General features: G+C 56.4%; 1 protein-coding gene across 2 annotated transcripts in view; it reads right to left on the reverse strand.

Annotated features, from left to right (window-relative positions):
- Positions 1-898: 898 nt before the first annotated feature.
- FER1L5 (fer-1 like family member 5) overlaps positions 899-20189 on the reverse strand; it is a 53545-nt gene continuing 34254 nt past the window's right edge. The window contains exons 20-53 of one of the 2 annotated variants that reach the window (XM_070511690.1): positions 19957-20081; positions 19007-19107; positions 18115-18292; positions 17882-18037; positions 16570-16701; positions 15165-15328; positions 14730-14844; positions 13742-13844; positions 12979-13142; positions 12715-12888; positions 12311-12455; positions 12108-12185; positions 10815-10996; positions 10422-10610; positions 10038-10127; positions 8781-8927; positions 8538-8700; positions 8362-8387; positions 7648-7698; positions 7407-7511; positions 6936-7055; positions 6235-6396; positions 5906-5997; positions 5306-5476; positions 4949-5097; positions 4584-4723; positions 3329-3417; positions 2976-3071; positions 2665-2806; positions 2366-2465; positions 2097-2290; positions 1808-1917; positions 1375-1522; positions 899-1264 (exon numbers count right to left, since the gene is read on the reverse strand). In XM_070511690.1, the coding sequence (XP_070367791.1) occupies positions 1043-1264; positions 1375-1522; positions 1808-1917; positions 2097-2290; positions 2366-2465; positions 2665-2806; positions 2976-3071; positions 3329-3417; positions 4584-4723; positions 4949-5097; positions 5306-5476; positions 5906-5997; positions 6235-6396; positions 6936-7055; positions 7407-7511; positions 7648-7698; positions 8362-8387; positions 8538-8700; positions 8781-8927; positions 10038-10127; positions 10422-10610; positions 10815-10996; positions 12108-12185; positions 12311-12455; positions 12715-12888; positions 12979-13142; positions 13742-13844; positions 14730-14844; positions 15165-15328; positions 16570-16701; positions 17882-18037; positions 18115-18292; positions 19007-19107; positions 19957-20081 (4523 nt within the window). In that variant the 3' untranslated portion in view covers positions 899-1042. Of the gene's footprint in view, positions 1265-1374; positions 1523-1807; positions 1918-2096; positions 2291-2365; positions 2466-2664; positions 2807-2975; positions 3072-3328; positions 3418-4583; positions 4724-4948; positions 5098-5305; positions 5477-5905; positions 5998-6234; positions 6397-6935; positions 7056-7406; positions 7512-7647; positions 7699-8361; positions 8388-8537; positions 8701-8780; positions 8928-10037; positions 10140-10421; positions 10611-10814; positions 10997-12107; positions 12186-12310; positions 12456-12714; positions 12889-12978; positions 13143-13741; positions 13845-14729; positions 14845-15164; positions 15329-16569; positions 16702-17881; positions 18038-18114; positions 18293-19006; positions 19108-19956; positions 20082-20189 lie in introns of both variants that reach the window. The other variant, XM_070511689.1, reaches the window with a different exon arrangement.

A 20189-nucleotide genomic window follows, 5' to 3' on the forward strand; every position in this document is an offset into this window, starting at 1 on the left:
CACGTGCTTAATTAAGCATCATGGGCTGTAGTGCTCTCCTACAGGTGGGATTAAAATGGGATCTTCCTAACACCCCCGTGACAGCAGAGCAGCTCCAGAGTGCCAGAGGACAAATTGTGACCTAGAGCTTGGCCTTAGGACCTGGGAGAACTGAAAAAGCAAATGGCTGTTTTGTCTTTTTTGAGTTTAGGGGCAGATTGGATGGAGCCCTGTGATGGGAGGCCCTAGGTGGGCTCTTGAGATGGCCCAGGTGCTGCAGGAGGAGGGGATCTCATCATGGGGGAGGGAGTGTATGAGAGAGAGAGAACTTGTGGGTTTTGTATGATTCCAGCTCAGGAGCTCCTTGAGGCTTTTTAAAGAGGTGGGGAAGACAGAAGTGCGGTTCCAGTTTCCACTCCGCTTGGGGCTCACCTTAGAGAAATGTGTGGTGCAAGGAAACTGGCTGACCTTGCATGATGTGTCCTGCCCTAGCTCTTGTTTTCTGTTGTAGAAACAAATGTTTCCCATCATGAATGGGGCCGAATATTGTTCTGGATACTGTAATCGCAGGTGTGCCCTAGAGGAGGGAGATGCCTGATCCTTGGCATGGCTCTTTTGTGTGTGCACACTAGCAGGGAGAGAAGTGGCCTCGGCAAGCTGCTTACCCCACGTAACCCATTTCTTTCCTCATAGTCACCCTTTCCCTCTGTTTTCCTCTGACTTCAGAGTCTTTTAGAGTAGAAGAGACCCTGAAAACTAGAGGGTGTATAAAGATGACATTGTTCTCTGTCCTTGTGAGTCTTGTTTGAAAGGCTGGCGTTTTCAGCCTTTCATATTGTCTTTAACCCCCCCACATTACAAGATGGCTCTCTGTTACAAAACTTGTTTATTTCTGTGGAAAATTACAACTCTGCCCTTCTTGTTGGAAGTGGTTTCTGAACACGATAGCCAGAATATCCCTAGCCCCTTGCACATGTCCTAGAGGAGAGAAACAAGAAACTGGTAGGAAGCCCAAGGGTAGGGCTAGTGGTGGTCAGGAGAAATCCAGGCAAACGTGAGTGAATCAGTCCTGTGGGACTGGAAGTTCTGGAAAAATATCTTGCAGGTGATTCATGGGTCCCTGGAGGAGTTTCAACTCATTCATAGGCTTTATGTTCGGATGCTGGGTGGTGAGGATGGAAGAGTTGGCATTGCTGGTGTTTGATGAACTGATGATATTGGCGTATATTTTAATGGGAGCATTCAGCCGAAGTTCAGGTTTGATCCAGCTCATGGCCAAATAGTTCTAGAGATAACAGGCAACAGTTAGCCTGAGGTAGCAACCTGAAGACTCTCTTCAGAGTCATCCCAAGAGCAACCAGTGCCTTTTTCCCTGTCCCCAATGGTGTCACTCACCGGAGCTGAATAGATAAAGTTGAACAGCAGAAGCCCTATAATCACTATCATTAAGAAGATTATCATTTTGAAGCGGTAGCGTTTCCAGAAAATATGGAAGATATTTTGAAGAGGTGACCGAAACCATAAGAACCACTTTTCGTTGCGTCTGTCCATGAGCAGAGGAAATGTCAAAGAATGGAGGGCAGAGGGAATTTTCAGGTCAAGTAATCCAGAGCAAAGAGCTTTCTTTTTGAAAAGCAACTTCTCTTTACCCCCGCCCCAAGTTCTCTGCTGACTGTAACTGAGCATTGAGCTGGGGTGGTGGGAAGTCATTTTCTCTCCCCACTTAGAGGCCCACTGGTCACCACCCCATGCAAACTACTGGGCCCAGCAGCTCGGCTTGGTGAACAGGGGAGAAAGATTTGGTGCCTTTGCCCCACAGGACCCTTACAGGGGAGGATGAAGTGTAGGGTATTGGTTGGGTTCTGACTGGCCTCGTCCTGCTGGCCTGATTAAGGCTTCCTTCTCGGACAGAATCTCCAGAGTCATCTTCACTTTACCCTAGAAACACCGTAGGTGGTGGGAGGCTGCATTCAGATAGCAGGAGCAAGAATAGTTTTAAGGCCTCTTCCCAGGATCCAGAAAGGAAAAGAGATTTAGCTAAAACTCCCAGAAGTCTGTTAGAGCCAAGTTATGTGGCATAGCAGTCCTATGCAATAGACACCTTCCCCAGCTCCTACCGACAAGCGCCATTTGCCACCATCGAGGACTTGGCAAGGCCACCAGCCGGTTACAGTCTTCTTCTTAAAAAGGGAGAAGCGCTTGTGTTGGAGGAGGTAGGGCCACTTGGGGTCAGCATCCATCATCCTGATGGAGCATAGATTGGCGTGCCGAGCTGGGAAGGGCATGTCAGACAAATCCAGCTCCAGGACCCCTGAGCCCAGAGAAATGCCATTAGCACCAAGGAACTCCCTGCCTTCTGGTCCCAGGCCTCATGCCAGGAACTTACCCAGAAAGTCATCACTGGTGAAGATGTCATTGTCCCAGACCTGGATGATGAGCCGTGCTGGGAACTTCATCACTGTGGGGTCCAGGCTCCATATGTAGTCCTGGAGGAATGGCAGAAGAGCATATTACTGGCCTGCCTCCTTTGAGATTTTCCTTAGCCACCTCAGTAGCCCACTACCCAGCAGTGATGGACTGTCAAGAAAGAGGATTTCTGCCTGAGGCCACATTCTAAGTGTTCTAGTGCAACTTACAGGTTTCCAAAGGGAGAGGAGGAGCATGCCTCGCTCCCAGGCCTGTTACCTTCTGGCTCAGGACGCACACGTGCTCTGCCATCAGGTAGTCCAAGGTGAAGATGAACCGCCAGTTGAAGTTGCCCTCCCCAGTCACGGAGTAGTAGTGGATATCTGTCTTCTGCATGTCCTTCTCTAGCCCGAATAACCACCTGGGGCCAAAGTCCTTTCACCTGAGGTTCATGTTTGTATTGTCCCCATCCCCGAGCTGGCATAGGTGGAAGTGGAGAGATGTCACCCCAGGATTAGAAGGACCCACAGGAATGACAGAACTGGGGAACTCTGAGGGAACTTGACTGGAGCCCTGTTCTTCTTCCTCACCCTTTGACATAGATGTCGCTCAGGTTTTCGGGACTGAAAGTGCTGTCCTTCAGGTCCACCTGGGCAGTTTTCCAGATGATGCAGCGCAGCTCATACCTGCAGCCACTGTGCTCTGAGGCTCTGCTGAGGATAGCTCCCCAGCCACAGCCTTGGTGAGGGGAGAGAGCCTGGGAGGCTGCCCTCCGTGCCCACGCAAGTCATCCTGCATTTGAGGGAATTCTAGGGAGGGAAGCTCCCGACACTCCCAGAGAGGCAAGTTATCACTGCCACTCAGCATGTGAGCGCATGGTGCTCTGCACCTTGGGAAGGCTGCGCCACGAACTGCAGTGAGTGGGAAATGGATTGTCACTCACCGTTTAGGTGTCCTGGGCTTGATGTCGACTGGGGGGCCAGGAGGCCCAAGCTCCGTGGGGAAGATGTCCACCCACATTTGCACCTTTCCCTAGAGTAGAGATGGACTAGCTAGCTGGGCTCTGCTAGCCTCTGTTCTCAGCATGCTGGCCTGGGGAGCCCTGTCCCAGGTTCTGAGGTCTATTGAGGCTGTGTTCCCAATGCTGGGGGTGAAGTATAGAGGTATCTGTGAGGTGGAATGGACTTCAGACAGGACATCAGCAACCACCCACCAGCTTCCTCGTTTTTCTTTTTTTGGCTGGGAGAACATTGCAGTAAGCTTGGTAGTGTAGGATGGCCATGGTGCTGGGATATCACTCGTGACTGGGGTCTGGAGGGTTAATGCCATTTAGCAGGTCATGCTAGACAGCCTTTCTGGATGGGGCTCCAGAATGGGACTGGGGTTTCATTTATTAATCAGCTTAGTGGCCCGTGAGTCAGAGTAAACTGGATGATCAGTCCACATTTCCAGGTCACTTTTATGTTATGTAACCACAGCCTAAGGATATGAAGCTATCCACAAAGCACAGAGATCTAAGAAAGAAGGGATGAAAATGGTGAGAAAAAGGGAGGAAAAAGTAAAAGGGTAGAACTACCAACATTGGAAGATAAATATATTCTTTCAAACTTTCTGACCTAATTTTATTCTTTTGAAGTTGACCCCATTTGAGAAAACAGCTTTAATGAGAATGGTTTTTTAAAAGCTCAGCAGAGAACTTTGTATCTAGAATGTGGTATCAGTTTGAGAAATTTGGAGAATGAGATGAGCCATTCTGGTGGCTGGAAGGTAGATGATAATTAGGGTGCCTGTGGGGATTTTCATTCCTCTTGTTTGGGTTCCTTGCCATGGAGAAAACAGCCTGCAATTAACAGCCATGCCAGGATTGTAATGTCTGCAGGTCTGACCCCAGGTGTGGCCTCCCCACCTGCCCTGAAGAGAGGCTAAGGCAGTGTTGGCATTGGCTGGGAGGGCGCCTTAGCACTTGCTACAGCTGACGCATGGCTTCCATTTCTGGTAGCTGACTTTTCCAGCTCTGAATTTCTCCATTCTGCATGCCCTCACTGGAACTTCTTGCTGATTAACATGTGCAGAACATGCTGGTCTTCTGTGCATATACATCTGTGAATCCTTGGCCTCCCCTTCTCCTCTCATCATGCGCCATTGTCCTGCATGGATGGACGCCCCTATCTCCTGATCCAGCCCCTCCAGCCTCATACCTGGTCGATGCCTGGCTGGCTGTCAGTGTACAGTGTGCGGGTCTCCACGTGCTCAGGTACTAGCCCCTGGGTGTGCAGGAGGTACAGTGCAAGGCGTTCTTTCTTAGGTCCCAAATAATGAGCAGTAGGGGGCTTGGGCTCTGGATTGGAGGGGGATGGAAGGAGGGGATCACAAGGTCATCAGCCTTCCCCTCTCCCATGTAGGCCCTCCACCTTCCCCGCCCCCAGCTGGGACAGTGGATATGGTCACCCTCTACAGGAGAAAAAGAGAAGGGGGTTGTCCTCTGGCAGCTCTGCCATGCTGGAGCCTCCCTGGTTTCAGAGGCCTGGCTCCATGCTTTCTGGCAGTGTGCTTTGCTTCTCACCAAAGCTTTGCAGTTTGAATTTTTTCCCATTGTAAAAAACCGAGTCATCCTCAGTGTTGAACAGCGGTGGAGGCAGTCCTTTCCGCTTGGCATGGCGTTCCAAGAGGAAGCTTGGGGGCATCTGATCCCGCCACCTGAAGGGCCCTGACCTGTGGGGACATGTGAGAGGGAAAGGGAGGAAGGTTTGGGTCCGGGAGAACACTCTGCTTGGAGCTGCAGGATGACCAGTGGTGGGAGCATGGGTGGAGACGGGTTCAGGCCCTGGTTCCCTGACCCAGGAGGCAAGCCTCCTCGAGGGAGCTGTGGGCTCAGTCCTCCCCGCTCCCCTACTCCTTTGCCCTGGTTCGGGCCTCTCACGGGCAGTATGATTTGGAGAGCCCACAACAAGCCCCAAAGCCAGACAGGAGTCGGTTTTCAAGGTCGATGATTGTGGCTCCAATCTTATCATCAGGTGAAAGTAGGTCAAAGTCATATAGCTGGATCTCCAGGTCCTTCTCCAGGGGGATGGTGCAGCTTAGTTCAAACATCCTAGGGGTGAGGGTGCAGACTGCAGAAACCGTGGACTGTGTTATCTACGTGCCTCCCTCTCCAGCATCTTGGCCCCCTGGGCCCGTGCTCCATCCCCTTGTTTGGTCATGGTGAATATGGAGAGCAGAGCCTGGGATGGCTGTTGTTTGCCAATAGCCATCCCCTAGTTATGGCTGGAAATAACTGTTGATGGGATGTGGGTGTGGGACTCTGAGCTCCCTTCCCAGGTAAAGCATGTGAGAGGGAGGGTAGAACTGGAGTGCCCATTCTTTCATCTTCTGTCTGTTGTCCACCTAGAGTGTGTAAGCCCCTATGCCAGGGACTGGAGGCTGGAAAGGAATGCACGGGTTCTTTGCTTTCTGGAGCTTACTGCCAGCACCGTGCAGATGGGAGTGGAGAAGTGGGCCTGGGTGAGTTGGGGCAGCTCACGTGCCAAAGATGGGATCCAAGGTGTTGGGCTGGTACTTGTCTCGGTTGCCACACGTTGTCTTTCCCAGTTTTAGGATCACATAAGGGTCACACTGGGGGTCAGACGTAAGTGAGGGAAGGACAGGAAATGGAGAGTCAATTCAGGTTTGTCAGGGAGTGGGGAGTGGGGAGCCCCTTGCACCAGATGGAGCCTGTGGGGAGTTGGCAGTCTGGGCGTCAGCAGACTGAGGGAGCTCCAGGACACTGGGGTATAGGACAAGGTGTGGGAGGTCCCTGGGCTGGGTGGGGCCCGGGAAGGTGAGCACTGCGGGTTTGGGGCTGCTCGTTACCAGGCCATTAAGGTCTTGGGGCTGCAGGTTGATGGCTCGCACCACGTACACTCGCACCAAGCACTGCTGAGGGAAGTCCTCCTTCTGAGGCCAAACCATGAACTGGCGGGGGGGCTTGGGCGCTTCTGGATTCTCAGGAAAGGGGTAGACACGGAAAAGGCCCTGTGTGTGTTGGGGAAAGAAGGTGTTGACAGCCTAGTCTGGCAGTGCTGGCCTGGCTCTGAGAGCCTCCAGGAGGTACCCCTGGCCCCAGTTCAGGGAGAGTGAGTTGTGTCGATGCTGCAGGGGCGGAACGCAGAAGGATGGGTGGAGGAGGTGCAGCAGAGATGCTCAACAGGAGCTCCCATGTTTAGGAGGGGTGTTGGGCATTAGACAAGTGCCCAGTTTCTGCTGATGTGAACTCTCATTCCACCCCATCTGTCCTCAGGCTTGTGCTTGTTCTCGAAGGCTTTCAGGCCTGGGGAGGCCAGCATAGGCCAGAGCTGGGGGTGAGTGGGCCTCTCGCCCTCTCCTGTGTAAGAGGAGGTCACCCTGAATCCCTGTGTAGGTCGATCTCTGCTCCTCCACTCCCAAAACTGGTTCTCAAGCCATCCCTACCCCATCCTCGCAATGAGCATATGGAGCCAGGGCTTTTAGTAGAGTCTTCTGGGGACGGAGGGGCACAAGGAGACAGGGGCAGCTAAGCTGGGATAGACACGCACCTTGAACTCCCCCACCACAGGGCTGTCCAACTTGGGCTGTTCCTGGTAGAGTTTGAAGGTCTGGCAGAAGTCCTGCAGGCCTTGGAATTCTGGCACAGCCTCCAGCTCACAGTCATACACCTGCAGGAGGGTGCGTGGGGCCCAGGGTTATGGGGAGAGTAGGCCTGGGCTTGACCAGAGGGGGAACATTCCTGGGATCAGGGGATTGAGAGACCACCAGCTCCCAGGTCTTGCCCCAACGCATCTGCCCAGTCAGCAGCCCCAGGGTGAGCACTGTCTGCTGCAGACGGGGCGGCCCTGGTTCCCACAAGCGCGCTGCTGGTGGAGGTGTGGCCTGGAGTCTTGCAGAGACAATAAGGAAACTCCTCCACTTGGTGGTTCCCAGAGGAATCAGGGCTGGGTCTGCTGGCCTCTCCCAGCAGATTTTATTCCATCTCTCTCAGCAATCTCCCCTCCTAGGGGCCTCCAAACCTTCAGGGTATGGTAGTCTTTGTACTTGTACTTGAAGGGCTGCTGAAGATCGCCTGTGGCCCAGAACAGCTTGCTCCACCAATCCACTTCATGCTCGTATTCATCCTGGCAGGGAAGAGGGTCATTCTGGCCCTCGGGGGGAAAAGACACACTGGCCTTTCTCTGCCCAGGGTCATGCTGCTCCCACCTCCCTGAGCTGCCTGGAGTTGTTCCTTGTTCCCTGGGGCTGAGCCTATATCACCTCAGCTTTGCTGGACTTGAACCAGAACTTTCCATAGAGGTAACCTAGGAGCTGAAAAATGAGAGCAGTGAGCAGGGTGAGGCCTGGCGGCCTGCAGCCCACTCATGTCTCCGACTCGGAGAAGAGTGGGGGTCGAGGCGGGCCTGCTTCCCTGGCCCCTGCCCTTCACATAGGCCTTTTAGTTCAGGAATCTTGAGATGTAGGATTTGGGGCAAGAAGGAGGGTAAGCACAGCTCTTAGTTCTCATTGCCCACAGCTTCAGACTGAACTCTGGAAGGCTCAGAAGTGCAGAAGCTCAAGCCCCACTCTCCAGGCCTACTGAATCAGGATTGGCTTTTGCTCAAGGTGTCCCGAGGATTCCTCTCCATTCAAGCGTGACAAGTGCTGTTCTAGAGCAGTAGTTTGAACCTTGCAAAGATCAGAATCACCTAGGGAGGGTGGGGGGGGGCCTTAAAAAATGCTGATGCCTGGGTCCTACCCCCAGCAGTTCTGAAGGAATTGGTTAGAGGTCTGGCTATCTGGATTTTTTAAACTCTTGGGCAGTTCTAGTGTGCAGTCCAGTTGAGAATCACTGCTTTAGAGTTCCCGTGTTCAGTTAGGGCTCACACCGGGACACATATCAGAGCTATGTTTAATCTACACCCCTCCTCAGGGACAAGCGTTGTTCCCTGTGAATTGTGTCGAGAAAGGTGGGACCTCGTGCCCTTTACTCACCTCCTGGTACTTCTTCACAGTCAGAACTGTGTGGAGAAAGTGCAATCATGAGTCTCAAGAGAAGGGAGGAGGGTGAGGAGGAGGGTTGCCAACCCCACAGGCAGCGAGGGCCCCGGGTACTCCCCGTGCCAGCCTGTTGGTGAGGCCTGGGGAAGGGCAAGGAGGAGGGGCCGTACTTGGACGTCGTGGAGGCATGTAGTCCTCAGCCCAGGGGTCACAGAAGTAGGGCTGTAGGGAGTCGATGCTGGCCTGACCCACCACGGTCTGCTGGCCGAAGTCCCAGTTGTCCACCACCTTCAACATGAGGGGCAGTGCGTAGGCCTCCTCTGTAGGCATGAACTGCAGCCCCAAGGAGAGGCCGGAGGGTGAGGCTTCCCGGGAGGAGAGGGCCGCCCAGCCCTTGCCCGAGGCCTTCTTACCAGCGTGAGGAAGAGGACGGACTCAGTGAAGTTGGGGTTGGTCTGGAAGCCCCTGATGGGTTCTGTCTGCAGGGACTCTTCCCAGCATTCCACCAGGAGCTGGGGCGCACGCACCTGCTTCATGTTCCGAAGGCCCCAGACCAGGATCTGCCAGAACAGAGAAGGGGCGAGGGGCAGGCAGTTCCTGCGTCACGGGGTCCTGGCCAGAGAGAGGGGGCTGTCCTGGGAGGGATGGTGCATCCGTGAGCACACAGGGCCAGGGCATGTGGCTGGGTGAAGTCAGAGTCTGAAGACTCCCCCAGGTCACCTGTCCTGTGGGATCAGTGCTTGTCCTCAGGGCCTGGCTGCTGTCCTCGCTCCTCCATGAGGGAGGTGCCCTCCGGTCCCTGTAACTGTAGCCTTCACTGACCTCCAGTGCCCCTTAGTTATGGCCCTTCCTCACTGGCTGTCTTATTTGGCCTCTAATCGGTTCTCAGGAGTGAGTTACTGAGGCTGGCTGCCTTGGAGGCACACAGAGTAGGGAATGCCTCACATTTCTCAGGCATCCCTTAGGCCATCTAGCTCATTGCTGACTTGTATCCCATAGATCTCCATGGCCATTCAGTGACCCAGTACCCTATGACCTTGCTCTAACAGACAGACACTGGGCACCCCAGGAAGTGTCCACGTCCTTACTCATGAGGGCCTCCTCAGGGGCCCAGAGCAGGCGTCCCTGATCTTGGGAAAGCCTCCAGTGCCAGGACCACCTGCCCATCTTTTGCTCTTTGGCAGGTTTGTGGCAGGGCACAAAGATTCCAACATGGGGACCTCCATGCTACGGTCAAAAGATAGATGAAAAACAGCCCGGCATTTGGAGTCAGGCAGGGCTGAGCCCAAATCCTGGCTCTGCCACTTAGCCCCTGAGTCACTGTGCATGGAATACATCGTCTCTCAGAGCCTCCATTTCTTTCTCTGAAAAGTAGTCCCCGCTGCAGAGGGGCAGCGTGAAGCTCGGCTGCCAGGAGAGCTGAAGCCCTTGTCGCCTACCTACTGCAGAGATGCGCGTTAAAGTAATTTACAACGTTCTCTCAGAGCTTCTGCTCTTCCTTTCTCTCCCGTCTCCCTCCAGCTCTCAGAGAGTATCTCCTTAGGGTCCAAGCTTTGGGTCAGGCGGTCAGGAAGGCCCAAGGAGGATCAGCAGAGAGAGCTCCATGGTGCTCGCCTGCCCTGGCTGCTGCCTGCACCCTGCCGGCCCTCCCTGCCCCACACCATCTTCACCTCAATAGCCATTTTCTTTAGTGTGGGTTCAATGCTCTTGGGGAGTGTGTAGACCCCATTCTTCCAGGGAACGCTTAAGATTGGCATCCTCTCTCTGAGACTCTGAAGGGATGAAGTGGGAGAGCAGAGAGCATGAGGCCCCATTGGGCCAGTCCTACTGTCCCCTACCCCCAACTCAAGCAGGTCCCTAAGAGGGCTCAACTGAGGAGGCCCCAGAGCCCCAGGGGCAGAAGCTGATGGGGGATTTAGGGGTGAGGTTGGGCAGGCCCACATCACCAAGCCCAGTGTTCTTGTTCCCAGGCCCCAGGCTTTTCCTGAGGAGGTGGAGTTGGGGACCGCTGGCTATAGGAACGTGGGATAGGGTGGGAGCACTGAACACCACACTCCCAGCCAGCCCTTCTCTCCCGATACCTCAGTCTCGAGGATCAGCTCACAGGATGCCAAGATCTCACCCTCTTCATTCCCCAACTCTTTCACAAGGGGATGCCACCTCATGGGGGGCAGGATCCGGTTTTGTACATCCAGCCAGACCACCGGGGACCACATGGTCCGTCCCCACAAGCTCTCCTTGCCCTGGAGTGGGGGGGAAGTTCACAAAACAGGGAGGCCAAGCTGGCAGGGTTCTGGCTCCTCCCCTGGGATTCTGACAGCTTCAGGATAAGGGCTGACGTCTGTCTACATGATGCACTCTGCGAATCAGGCCCCACTAGAGCACTTTCTGTATATTCTCCTCTAGAGTGAAAGCCCTGCAATGCTGCCCAGCCCAGCTTGCCTTACCTGGGAGCTCCGCTGCCACAGTTCCAACATAACGAGTGGTGGGCTCTCTTTGGTGTCCTGGGGGTTTTCATACAGAAAGAGGTGCTGGAAGATGAGTGTCTGTGCCCATGTGGGAGCTGCAGAGCTCCTAAGGGTTTGGGTGCACTGGCTGTGGTTCAAGAAGATGAGCCGAATGAAGGGCCCTGGAGGGTGGAAGGAGAGGAGTCATGCCTTTGAACTGTCAAGTGAGGCTCTCTTCATCTCTGGCTGCTGCCACCACTGGGCCAGGGAGGCCCATGGTGGGCAGCCACAGCCACTGCCAGCTGCCCAGAAGGCTACCTCAGTGTAAGCCGCAGAGCAAATGGGCATTTAACCAGTGGCCAAGGATCATTTGGTTCTATCCCTGTCTATTTTACACTACCATGGTCGAGGCCCGGGTGTTACAGAGATAGAGGGCCTGGTGGCTCCTCTGAAGGAGTTCTGCGGACCAGGCTACATGTGGCTGTCTTTCCACAGCATCAGAGAGTGGCCTTGGCATCAGGGAACATCATGTGTCTGTCTCAGTATGGGTGCTGATGCCCAATGGACACAGCTTTCAGTAGACACCCGCTGCCCTGGCTTCCAGCAACCTGGTTCCTTACAAAAAATGTGACTAACAGGACAGGGCAGGAGCGTGCATGTGACTCACCTGAAACCTTTGGCAGGTCCTCCTCTGCAAAGGGCCAGAAATCGCTACCCCTCCTCCCCACCCCTCACCTTCTGTCCAACACAAGGAACAAGTGGTTCCCAATGTGTCACCCTCTCTCTTGTCTTCATGTCTCCTCAGTACTCTGCCAGAAAACTCCTCTTCCCTCTTCAAGGCCCAGCTAAGTGGTCCCCTAGGGGAGAAGCCTCCCCAACTCCCCCATCTTGATTCCACAGCACTGGGGACACATCTCAAGAGCAGCCCTGCCTTATATTCCTTGTTTTTGTGTCTTTTCCCCAAACCAGGGCCATGAGCTGCTGGGGAGTGGTCTGCAAGCTTGTCACCCATTTGCTTGCCACATTTTTTTTTTGGAAGATTGGCCCTGAGCTAACATCTGTGCCCATCTTCCTCTATTTTATATGTGGGATGCCTGCCACAGCATGGCTTGATAAGTGGTGCATAGGTCTGCACCCAGGATCTGAACTGGTGAACCCTGGGCTGCCGAAGCGGAGCGTGCGAACGTAACTGCTATGCCACTGGGCCGGCCCCTGCCACATTCTTCATATTGCCGGGTGGCCACATCATGGGGCCCCTGGGCAGCTGGGGGAGAAGGGGTCCCTGCCACCTACCCTGGAAGGAATGGATCTGGTTGGACATCAGGTTCCGGGCCTGGTAGATGTAGCAGAAAAGCTGGTAGTAGTGGGGCTCTGGGTAAGAGAGAAGTCACGTCTGTCACCTGCCCCCAGGATTCCCTCCCTCGCCCTCCCACCTCCTTGCCCTCAGAGACGGGGCCTCTGGGGCCACCCAAGCAGACTCTCAATTAAGTGCTCACTGTCAAAGATGCAGTAGATGAAGGGGAGGTTGGGTAGCTGGATGTCCTCTGGGGCAGGCCTCCAGGCGTCCCCGAGCCTTTTGCTCAGACTCCGTGATGGCGCCCTGTCCACTTCTTTCTCAGTCTGCTCTTTCAGATCCATAGCCTGTGCCCCAGACAGTCTCCCCTGAGGCTGTTGGGGGCTTTTCCAGTCTCCTCTAGCCCAGGCCCAGGTCACCCTTCTCCCCTTATGGGCTCCACCCTCCAAAGCCTGAGGATGTGGATCTGGGACCCAGACTCCCCCACTCCCTGGAAGTCCATGCCCCAACCTGGGGCATCTCCGGCTGGCTGCCACCCCCAGGGTGGGCCCTGGCTCTGGGAGGTAGGGTTACAGGGAGGAGTCACCTAGCCCACTGAGGCTTTACCAAGGATCCCTCCAGACAGAATATGGGTGCAATGCCCTTGTCCTTGTCGGGGGCCAGCCTGCGGTGCCAGCAGCGGCGGCGGAACTGGCTCTGGGGCTGAGGGTTCAGGTGGAACTTGGAGCCAAAGGTGCCATATTCCCAGCCCTGCTCCTTCTCATCCAGGCTAGGGTGGTGCTGCAGGGGGAGAGCAGAGTCACCCGTCTGCCACACACATGGTGGACCCTGTCTGTGGCCCCACCAGGTCCCGGCAAGCGGCCCCCTCACCAGCTGCAGGAAGGATAGGGTCTCCTGCTCGTGGCTCAGCTCCCCGTGGTTCCGGTAGCGCACGCGTGCCCAGCGCCGCCGGCGGTGCGAATAGTAGGTCTTCTCCACCGAGTTCCAGACCCGGGGCAGGCCCGATGGCTGGATCCCCACTCCGTACTCCCAACCTGCAGGGGCAGGACCACGGCCAGGGGTTGCCCAGGTGCCCACAGGCTGCGAGGCTTGGACAGGCCTGAGAGATGGGCCCCAGAAGAGCACGCTAAAGAGGCAGTGCTTTCCCTCATGTCCAGGTCTCTCTGGCCCTGGAAGGTGCCAGAGAGGAACCTTCCTTCCACAAAGGAAGGTGTGGTCGCACTGGGTCACCTGGGAGGCCTGGGCCCAACTGCCCATCGTATAAATGAAGAAGGTGAGGCTCAAAGATGTCCTGTGACCTGCACAATGTCACACAGCCCATAAGTAGCAGAGTCTGCATCTTGAACCCAGGTCTTCAGACTTCCACCCCATTGTTCCTCCCTGGAGCTACCTTAAGTGAACCCAGGCTCCATGACCAGGTTCAAGTGCTCGGGAGGCACTTATAACCTGCCTGTCTCAAAACGGAGGCCCACATCTGCAGAAAGGGTGGAGGCCCTACTCTCTGGAGGCTGGGGAATCCCCAGGAATTCAGGCCCATCCCACCCGAGAGCTCAGCTGCATTCAGGCTGTGGGAAGTCTCGGACCTTGGCAGCCCCAGGCCCTCCTGGCCTCCGCCCATGACCAGAGGACTGACCCTCATTGTCCACTGCGTGGTTCAGCTCCACAGTCCAGTTCTTCTTAATGTACCAGCCTTGGGGGCACTTCATACTCTCCCGGGCCTCCATGGCGTGCCCATCCTGTGGGTGGACAGAGGGGCCGGGCTGAAGGGCAGCTGAGCTGCGAGGCCACTGTCACTCACTCTGCCCACACGATTACTCGCCTACTGTGGACACAGTGGCCCCCCGCCCCTCTGGAGCAGACAGCACTCGCTACGTCTGATGCCACCTGCATATTCACCTAATATGTTTTTACTGACTTGCCTTTTTGAACTGTAAACAAACGTATTTTTAAAAGGAAACTTTATATAACCACTATCAATGGGAAATCAGGGTCACTCACCATAAATAGGGAATAACCACACTATCAACTGTGAAAGCACAAGTGTGACTGAGTCTCGGCTAGATGCTCCTGCCCTGGCCCAGGCCACCCTGTCCTTGTGGAGGGAGAGCAGTGTGTGTGGGAGAGGGGCGAGACCCACACTGTCCAGCGCAGCGGCCACCAGCCTCCTGGGTCTACTTAGATGTAAGTTAATTAAAATGAAACAAAATTCAAAGTTCAGGTCCTCCTCTCACAAGGGCCACATTTCAAGTCCTCAATAGCTGCACGTGGACAGCGTGGATATAGAATGTTTCCATCATCACAGAAGGTTCTACTGGACGGTGCTGGCTTAGACTAGCCCCAAACAGATTCCGTCCTCCAGGGTGCACACAACCTTTGAAAGAGGCCTGGGAAGGAAACACTGCCCCGCTTTGTCGTTCCTTATGGTCCTATTTGAGGTCTCCCTACGCGCCATCTTGGGGTACAAACCCTATCAGTGCTCATGAGGGGTCCCCTGCAGCATGTGGGGGCAGGGCTCAGATGGTCCAGTGCTCTTTCCACTTGGACAACCCCGCCTCCAAGGCACCCACCTGCTTGCGCTGCTTGCCCCCCACATCCCCTGCGCAGCTCTGGCCTCTGCTCACCATGTCCGTGTTGGGGACAGCCGCTGGCACCCAGGCCCCCATGGTGTTGCGGTACTGGTTCTCGTACACCTCCTCCAGCACCTGGCTCTTGTTGATGTCTGTGTCCAGGAGGAGTCTGGGGGCAGCGAGACCCCAAGTTCCCAGCACACCTCCCCGAACTTACAGGACCCCGGGGTCCTCCTCTGCTGAGTGCTCCCTTTCCTGGCAGCCCCACCAGCTCTGTGCCAGGCTGGGCAGCAGGGCCTGGTGTGCAGGGCAGGGTGGTAGGCAGGGCCCTCTGTCTTGTGCACCCACCCCCAGGGACCAGGCTAGAGAGGCCGTGTGCCCACCTCTCTGGGCTGCTGCTAACCAGCCCTCCCAGGTGAGAAGAAGTGTCAAGTCCAGTGCTGCGTGTCCAGGGGCACACAGGCTCCAGGCCCTACCCCCCAGCCTTACCTTCTCTGGGGCTCCACTCTCCACTGCCCCTGCCAGTGCCATCCGTGGGGCGCCTTGAAATCCTCCTTGGGGAGGGCCTTGCGCCCCATGACGTCCGAGAAGTTGGGGCAGCGGGACAGCCCCTGCTGCCCCCACTGGTCTTTATTCTTCGCCTGGTTCTCGTACTGGGGGAGGGGAAGCCATCAGTGCTTGCCACCTCCCCAGCACACACTGGGACATTGGCCTTTCCCTGGGCCCCCAACTCTGGGCTGCAGGCACCTCCTAGAAGTGTGGTCATCAGGCAAGAAAGGGCCCTGTGGCCCCTGCCCTTGGGCCAGGAGCTTGTGTCATCACTTATCAGGAGGCATCCGTTTCCCCCCAGCTGTCTGTCAGCGCAGGCAGGCTGCATTCATCAGCCAAGGGCTTTACATGAACTATCCCCTATGATCCTCACATGCCCATTTCACAGGTGAGGAGAATGAGGCTCAGAGGTCACCCCTACCCAGGTTGCTCAGCTACCGAGGGGTGGAGTCGGGTGGATGCCCGTGTTAGGGCCTGGCAATGTCTGCGATGTGACCTGTTGCCCTGTGTCACTGCTGATCCTGAGGAGCCCAGTCCTGCTCTACCACTTGCCACATCTTTGCTGCCTCTGAGCCTTTGCTTCCAGCTTCCCCTGCTGAGCATGTAGTCCCTGCTCCCTGCCCCTCATCCTGAATCCCCAGTCCCTCTCAGCATCTCCAAGCCCCGAGTGAGGGCTGGTTACTCATGTTATGATACACGCAACTTAGGAACCATAAAGATACGTTTGAACTCAGTAAATTACAAAGCCCGAAACTCAAACTTATTTCTCTTCTGCTCTCAGGGGCTTCTCCTGAGCCATGTCCTCCCCGGGCAGCAAAGGTCATCTCCCGTCCTCTGATTCTAGAGAGGTCCCTAGCTGGCTGCTCACCCACCCGCTGGGTTTGTGGTTCTGTGGGAAGATGCCCCATTTCCTGATCCTCTGACTCTCCCAGGCCTCCCCCTCCCTGAGACCACCAGACTGGCCTGATGGACCCAGTTGGGGTCTGCAGGGGTCCCAGGCTGCCATGTTGGTGACGGACAAGGCCTCCCTGAAAGTTGGAGCCTTGCTCACCTCCTATGGCCTGAGCCAACTGGGAGAAATTCCCAATCAACCTCCACCAGGGAGAGAGGGACCAGCCCTGGGGGACCACTCAGCTGCCCCTTTTGTCACCACATGCCTGTGGCTTGTCAACAAGGGAACCGATCTGGCAGCCTGGTGAGGTTGTGGCAAGGTTGTGGCATCTGCGACCTCTCTCTATCAGACGCCCTTTCACAATTCTCAGACTGCCAGGAACGCTTTTCTCCACCTTCGGTGCTAGGCCCCTGCAGCTTCGCCCTCCCTCCTGCCCCGCCCGCCCCCGCTCACCGTCTCCGCATACACGACCACTTCGCCCTGGCGGAGGAGCTGCAGATGCTTGCTGTCCATGACGTTGCCGAGCCACATGCAGACCCGGAGGTGAGCTGGGAGCGTGTCCTTGGGTCCTTCACCCTCTGGGTACTGAGTCAGAGGCAGGTTAACCTCACAGGGGTGCGGGTCCCCCCAGGGGCAGGGGTGTGGGTGAGGGAGGGGCACACACACTTGCAACTGGTCATACACAGCTGCCCCTTCACCCTGAGCCCCAGAGCAGGGGCCTCACCCTGAGCTGACTGCTGGGGCTGAAAAGCGAAGGATGCAGAGTTCCTACCTTCCAGAGTGGTTATACCTGGGACCCCATGCATGACTGAGAGGCTGGTGGTGGTTGTGGGGAGATGGGCAGTGCTGCCTAGGGAGCCTGGGGAGGCTCCACAGCAGAGGAGTGATGATGGTGACGTAGACAGTGAACTAGCGATCATTTGTCGTGTGCATGCTCTGTGCCAGGCACTGTGCTAAGTGCTGAATGTGCAGTGCATACTGTGATCCCCCCAGACCACCACAAGGTGGGCATCATTATCACCAGGCCCATTTTACACAGGGGCATACTGAGGCCTGGGTACAGTCAGGAGCTGGCCTGGGGTCACACAAGCCAGTGATTTGTAGAGCCGGGATTCGAGTCTCAGTGGTTCTTGCAGGACGAGAAGGGCTCAGATGTACACGGGAGGGGCCTTCCGTGATGGTGGAAAGGGCAAAGGGCAGGCAGGTTTGGGGGCAGGGACGCCCAGAGTGTGGGGCCCAAGAGGGTTCATGCAGGGAGAGGTGGCTGGGGTCGGGCCAGGGAGGTCGAGCCTTCTTCAGAGGCAGTGGGGAGCCAGGGACATCTCCGAGAGGAAGGGAGTGTCCCCATCTGCCTCCCGAGAGGCAGGCTGGAAGCAGGGCTGGGCTGGTGGTCACTCAGCCTTATCTGATGTGATAGGCTGGTGCCCAAACCCTATAGGCATCAAGTATTTTGGACGGCACCCAATCGTGGTCCAGGGGAGAGATGACAGGGGACTAAACCAAGTGTGGCGTGAGGATGACAGAGGAGACCAATTTGAGGAAGATTTATGAGAGACATGGACTTAGTGTCAGCCACATGCTGGTGGTCACAGGCTCTGCCTTCCTCTGGAGACTGTTTAAACCCCATTTCACCTGGTAAAGGACCCCGGAGAGAGGAAGTGGACCTGCCCTCGGGGAGGCTCATGGGGGCTGCCCCGAGTTCAGGGCTTCTCCCTTGGGGTGTTTCTGGGCCCTCGCCAACCCTGAGGACTCCCCGCTTCCCCACCTGCAGGAGGAGGGTCTGTGTCTTCCCACAGAATCTGCCAGAGTACAGGGCCCCTGTTGGGGAGAACAGGATGCTGTGGGCGGGCACCTGTGCGTAGGCCACTCGCTGCTCCTTGGACATCAGCCAGATCATCACGTCCGGGAGGCTCACCTGGGGCTGCCGAGGCAGGAGAGCATCAGGCCTGCGTGGGCATCTCCAAGGCCTGCTCCCCCACCAGTGTGCCCAGTGCCCACCTCGGGGAGCACGGCATTGAGGCGGTACAGCCAGCCCTCCACGGTGGCCACCATGTCCCTGGGCTTGGCTTCCCTGGCCTTTTGGGCCAGTTCCTGCAGGAGGAAGCTGCGGAGCTGCCACCTCTTCCTGTCCAGGTCGGTGGCTTTGTGGTGATCGGTCATGCAGGGCAGAGGGCGCCTGTGGCCAGAACCGGGCAGCGGGGGTTGGGCCTCTGTCCCATCTCACCAGCTCCCGCCCTGCCTACACCAATGGGCCCTTCCTAGACTCAAGATCCTGCCCTGGCCCCTGCGGGCCTGGCCCGGGGAGCCTGTCCCACCCCTCCTCAGGAAGCCTGCTCACTGCAGGTCTGGCCCCTGGGATCTCGTCCATCCCTCTCCAATCCTAGCAGCCCCCACAGTGTGCCGGGCCTGTGCTCAAGGACCTTCTCATGGAGAGGGGGGTGTGTTGTGAGACACGGGCCAAACAAACCCTCGAGGGTAGGGGTGAGGATCCAAGTGGGGTGCGGGGCAGGGGGAGGCCTTGTAGCGAACCTTCCAGAACAGGGAGAGTCCTGAAAAGGGCACTGTGGATAGGAGGAGCAGCAGGGGAAAGGGGGCGGGGCCGGGACCGGGACGGTGCACGGCTTGTCTGGATAACGGGGGAGGCTCGGTTTAGTAGAAGCATCAGGTGTGGGTGTGGGGACAGCAGAGACCGTGCTGGGTGAGGAGGTCAGGGCCATTTCCGGGGTGCCTGAATGGGAGAGAAGCAGCTCTGGTGTTTGGGTTTCAGGCCGGGGGCCACGATCTGAGCAGACTCATATTTCCCGAGGAGGTCGGGGGCGGGGGGTGGGGTTGCCCTGGGTTCCTGGTCTGAACCTCTGAGCAGCCCCACTTGCAGCACGCCCACTCCTACTTGCAGTCCTCCACCAGCTCCCTCCGCAGTTTCTCCCAATGGGGGAGCAGAGCTGGGTCCCTCGGATTCCTCATGGACTTCAGGGTGTCCAGATTGGCTTTCTGTCCAGCAGGAGAGAAACGACGAGTGAGCACGGGGCTCACCTGGGACAGGCTGCAGGGCTGAGTGGCCCCAGCTGTTCTCAGCAAGGACCTTTGAGGAGGAACCTGGGATGTCAGTTCAGAGCTGTCGCATGCCCTTGCAAGGCTAGGATCCCCACGATCCAATAGAAGAAATGAGTGGAAGGAAGGAGCCAGGATGGGGCAGGACTGTGAAGGAGTACAGAGTCCTAACCCTGGGCTTCTCTGCTGTAGGTGCGAGAAAGCCATGTCTGAGGTGGAGGCGCCAGGTGGCTCTCCTGCCTAAAACTGTTCAGTAGTTTCCTTCCTTGACAGACACCTAAGACCTTTTGTGATCTGACCCCTCCCAGCTTCTTTAGCCTTATTTCCACAACACCTCCATGCCCCTGCCCGCCCGAACTTCACATCACCATGGCTTTGCACATTATTCCCTTCTCTGCACTCCCAGCATGCCCCCAGCAAACTCCTCATTCTTTAAGACTCTGCCCAATGTCACCTCCTTTTCAAATACCTCCTCTGAGCATCCTCTCTTCATCTCCCCTCCCCCACCCCAATCTCTCCATCCGGTAGCTCTCGGGACCTGTATCTCTACTGCAGCCCTGGTTGACTGCATAGTAACTATGGGCATGTCCGACTCCCAGATGGTGAGGAGGGGCTGTGTCTGTGCACCTTCGTGTCTTCAGTGCCTAGCACTGGGTCTGGCATTCCCATCTCAATTGGTGTGGGAAGCATGAGCGAGCTGAGTGACCGTCTCCTAGGACTGTGATTCACTTTCCCCCATCTCCCATCGACGATCCGGATCCTTCCATGCACCCCCCTTGCACCACTCACCAGGCGGTCCCGAGTGAAGTGGAGGAGGTTGAGGCAGTTCATGCGGACGCTGACGTCCTCCCAGTAGGAGGTCACGGCCACGACCGGCTTGGTGTTGTACCAGGGCACGTAATGGTAGATGTTCCCTGAGATACAGAGACACATGTGTGTGGGGGGGTCTGAGGGATTCTGGAAGGTCTCCCCTCACTCTGTCCCATCGGAGGACCTTCCCTGAGCTACTTCATTCCACAAGG

This window comes from Equus asinus, chromosome 6 (genome assembly GCF_041296235.1).
Source record: "Equus asinus isolate D_3611 breed Donkey chromosome 6, EquAss-T2T_v2, whole genome shotgun sequence".
Taxonomy (NCBI): domain Eukaryota; kingdom Metazoa; phylum Chordata; class Mammalia; order Perissodactyla; family Equidae; genus Equus; species Equus asinus.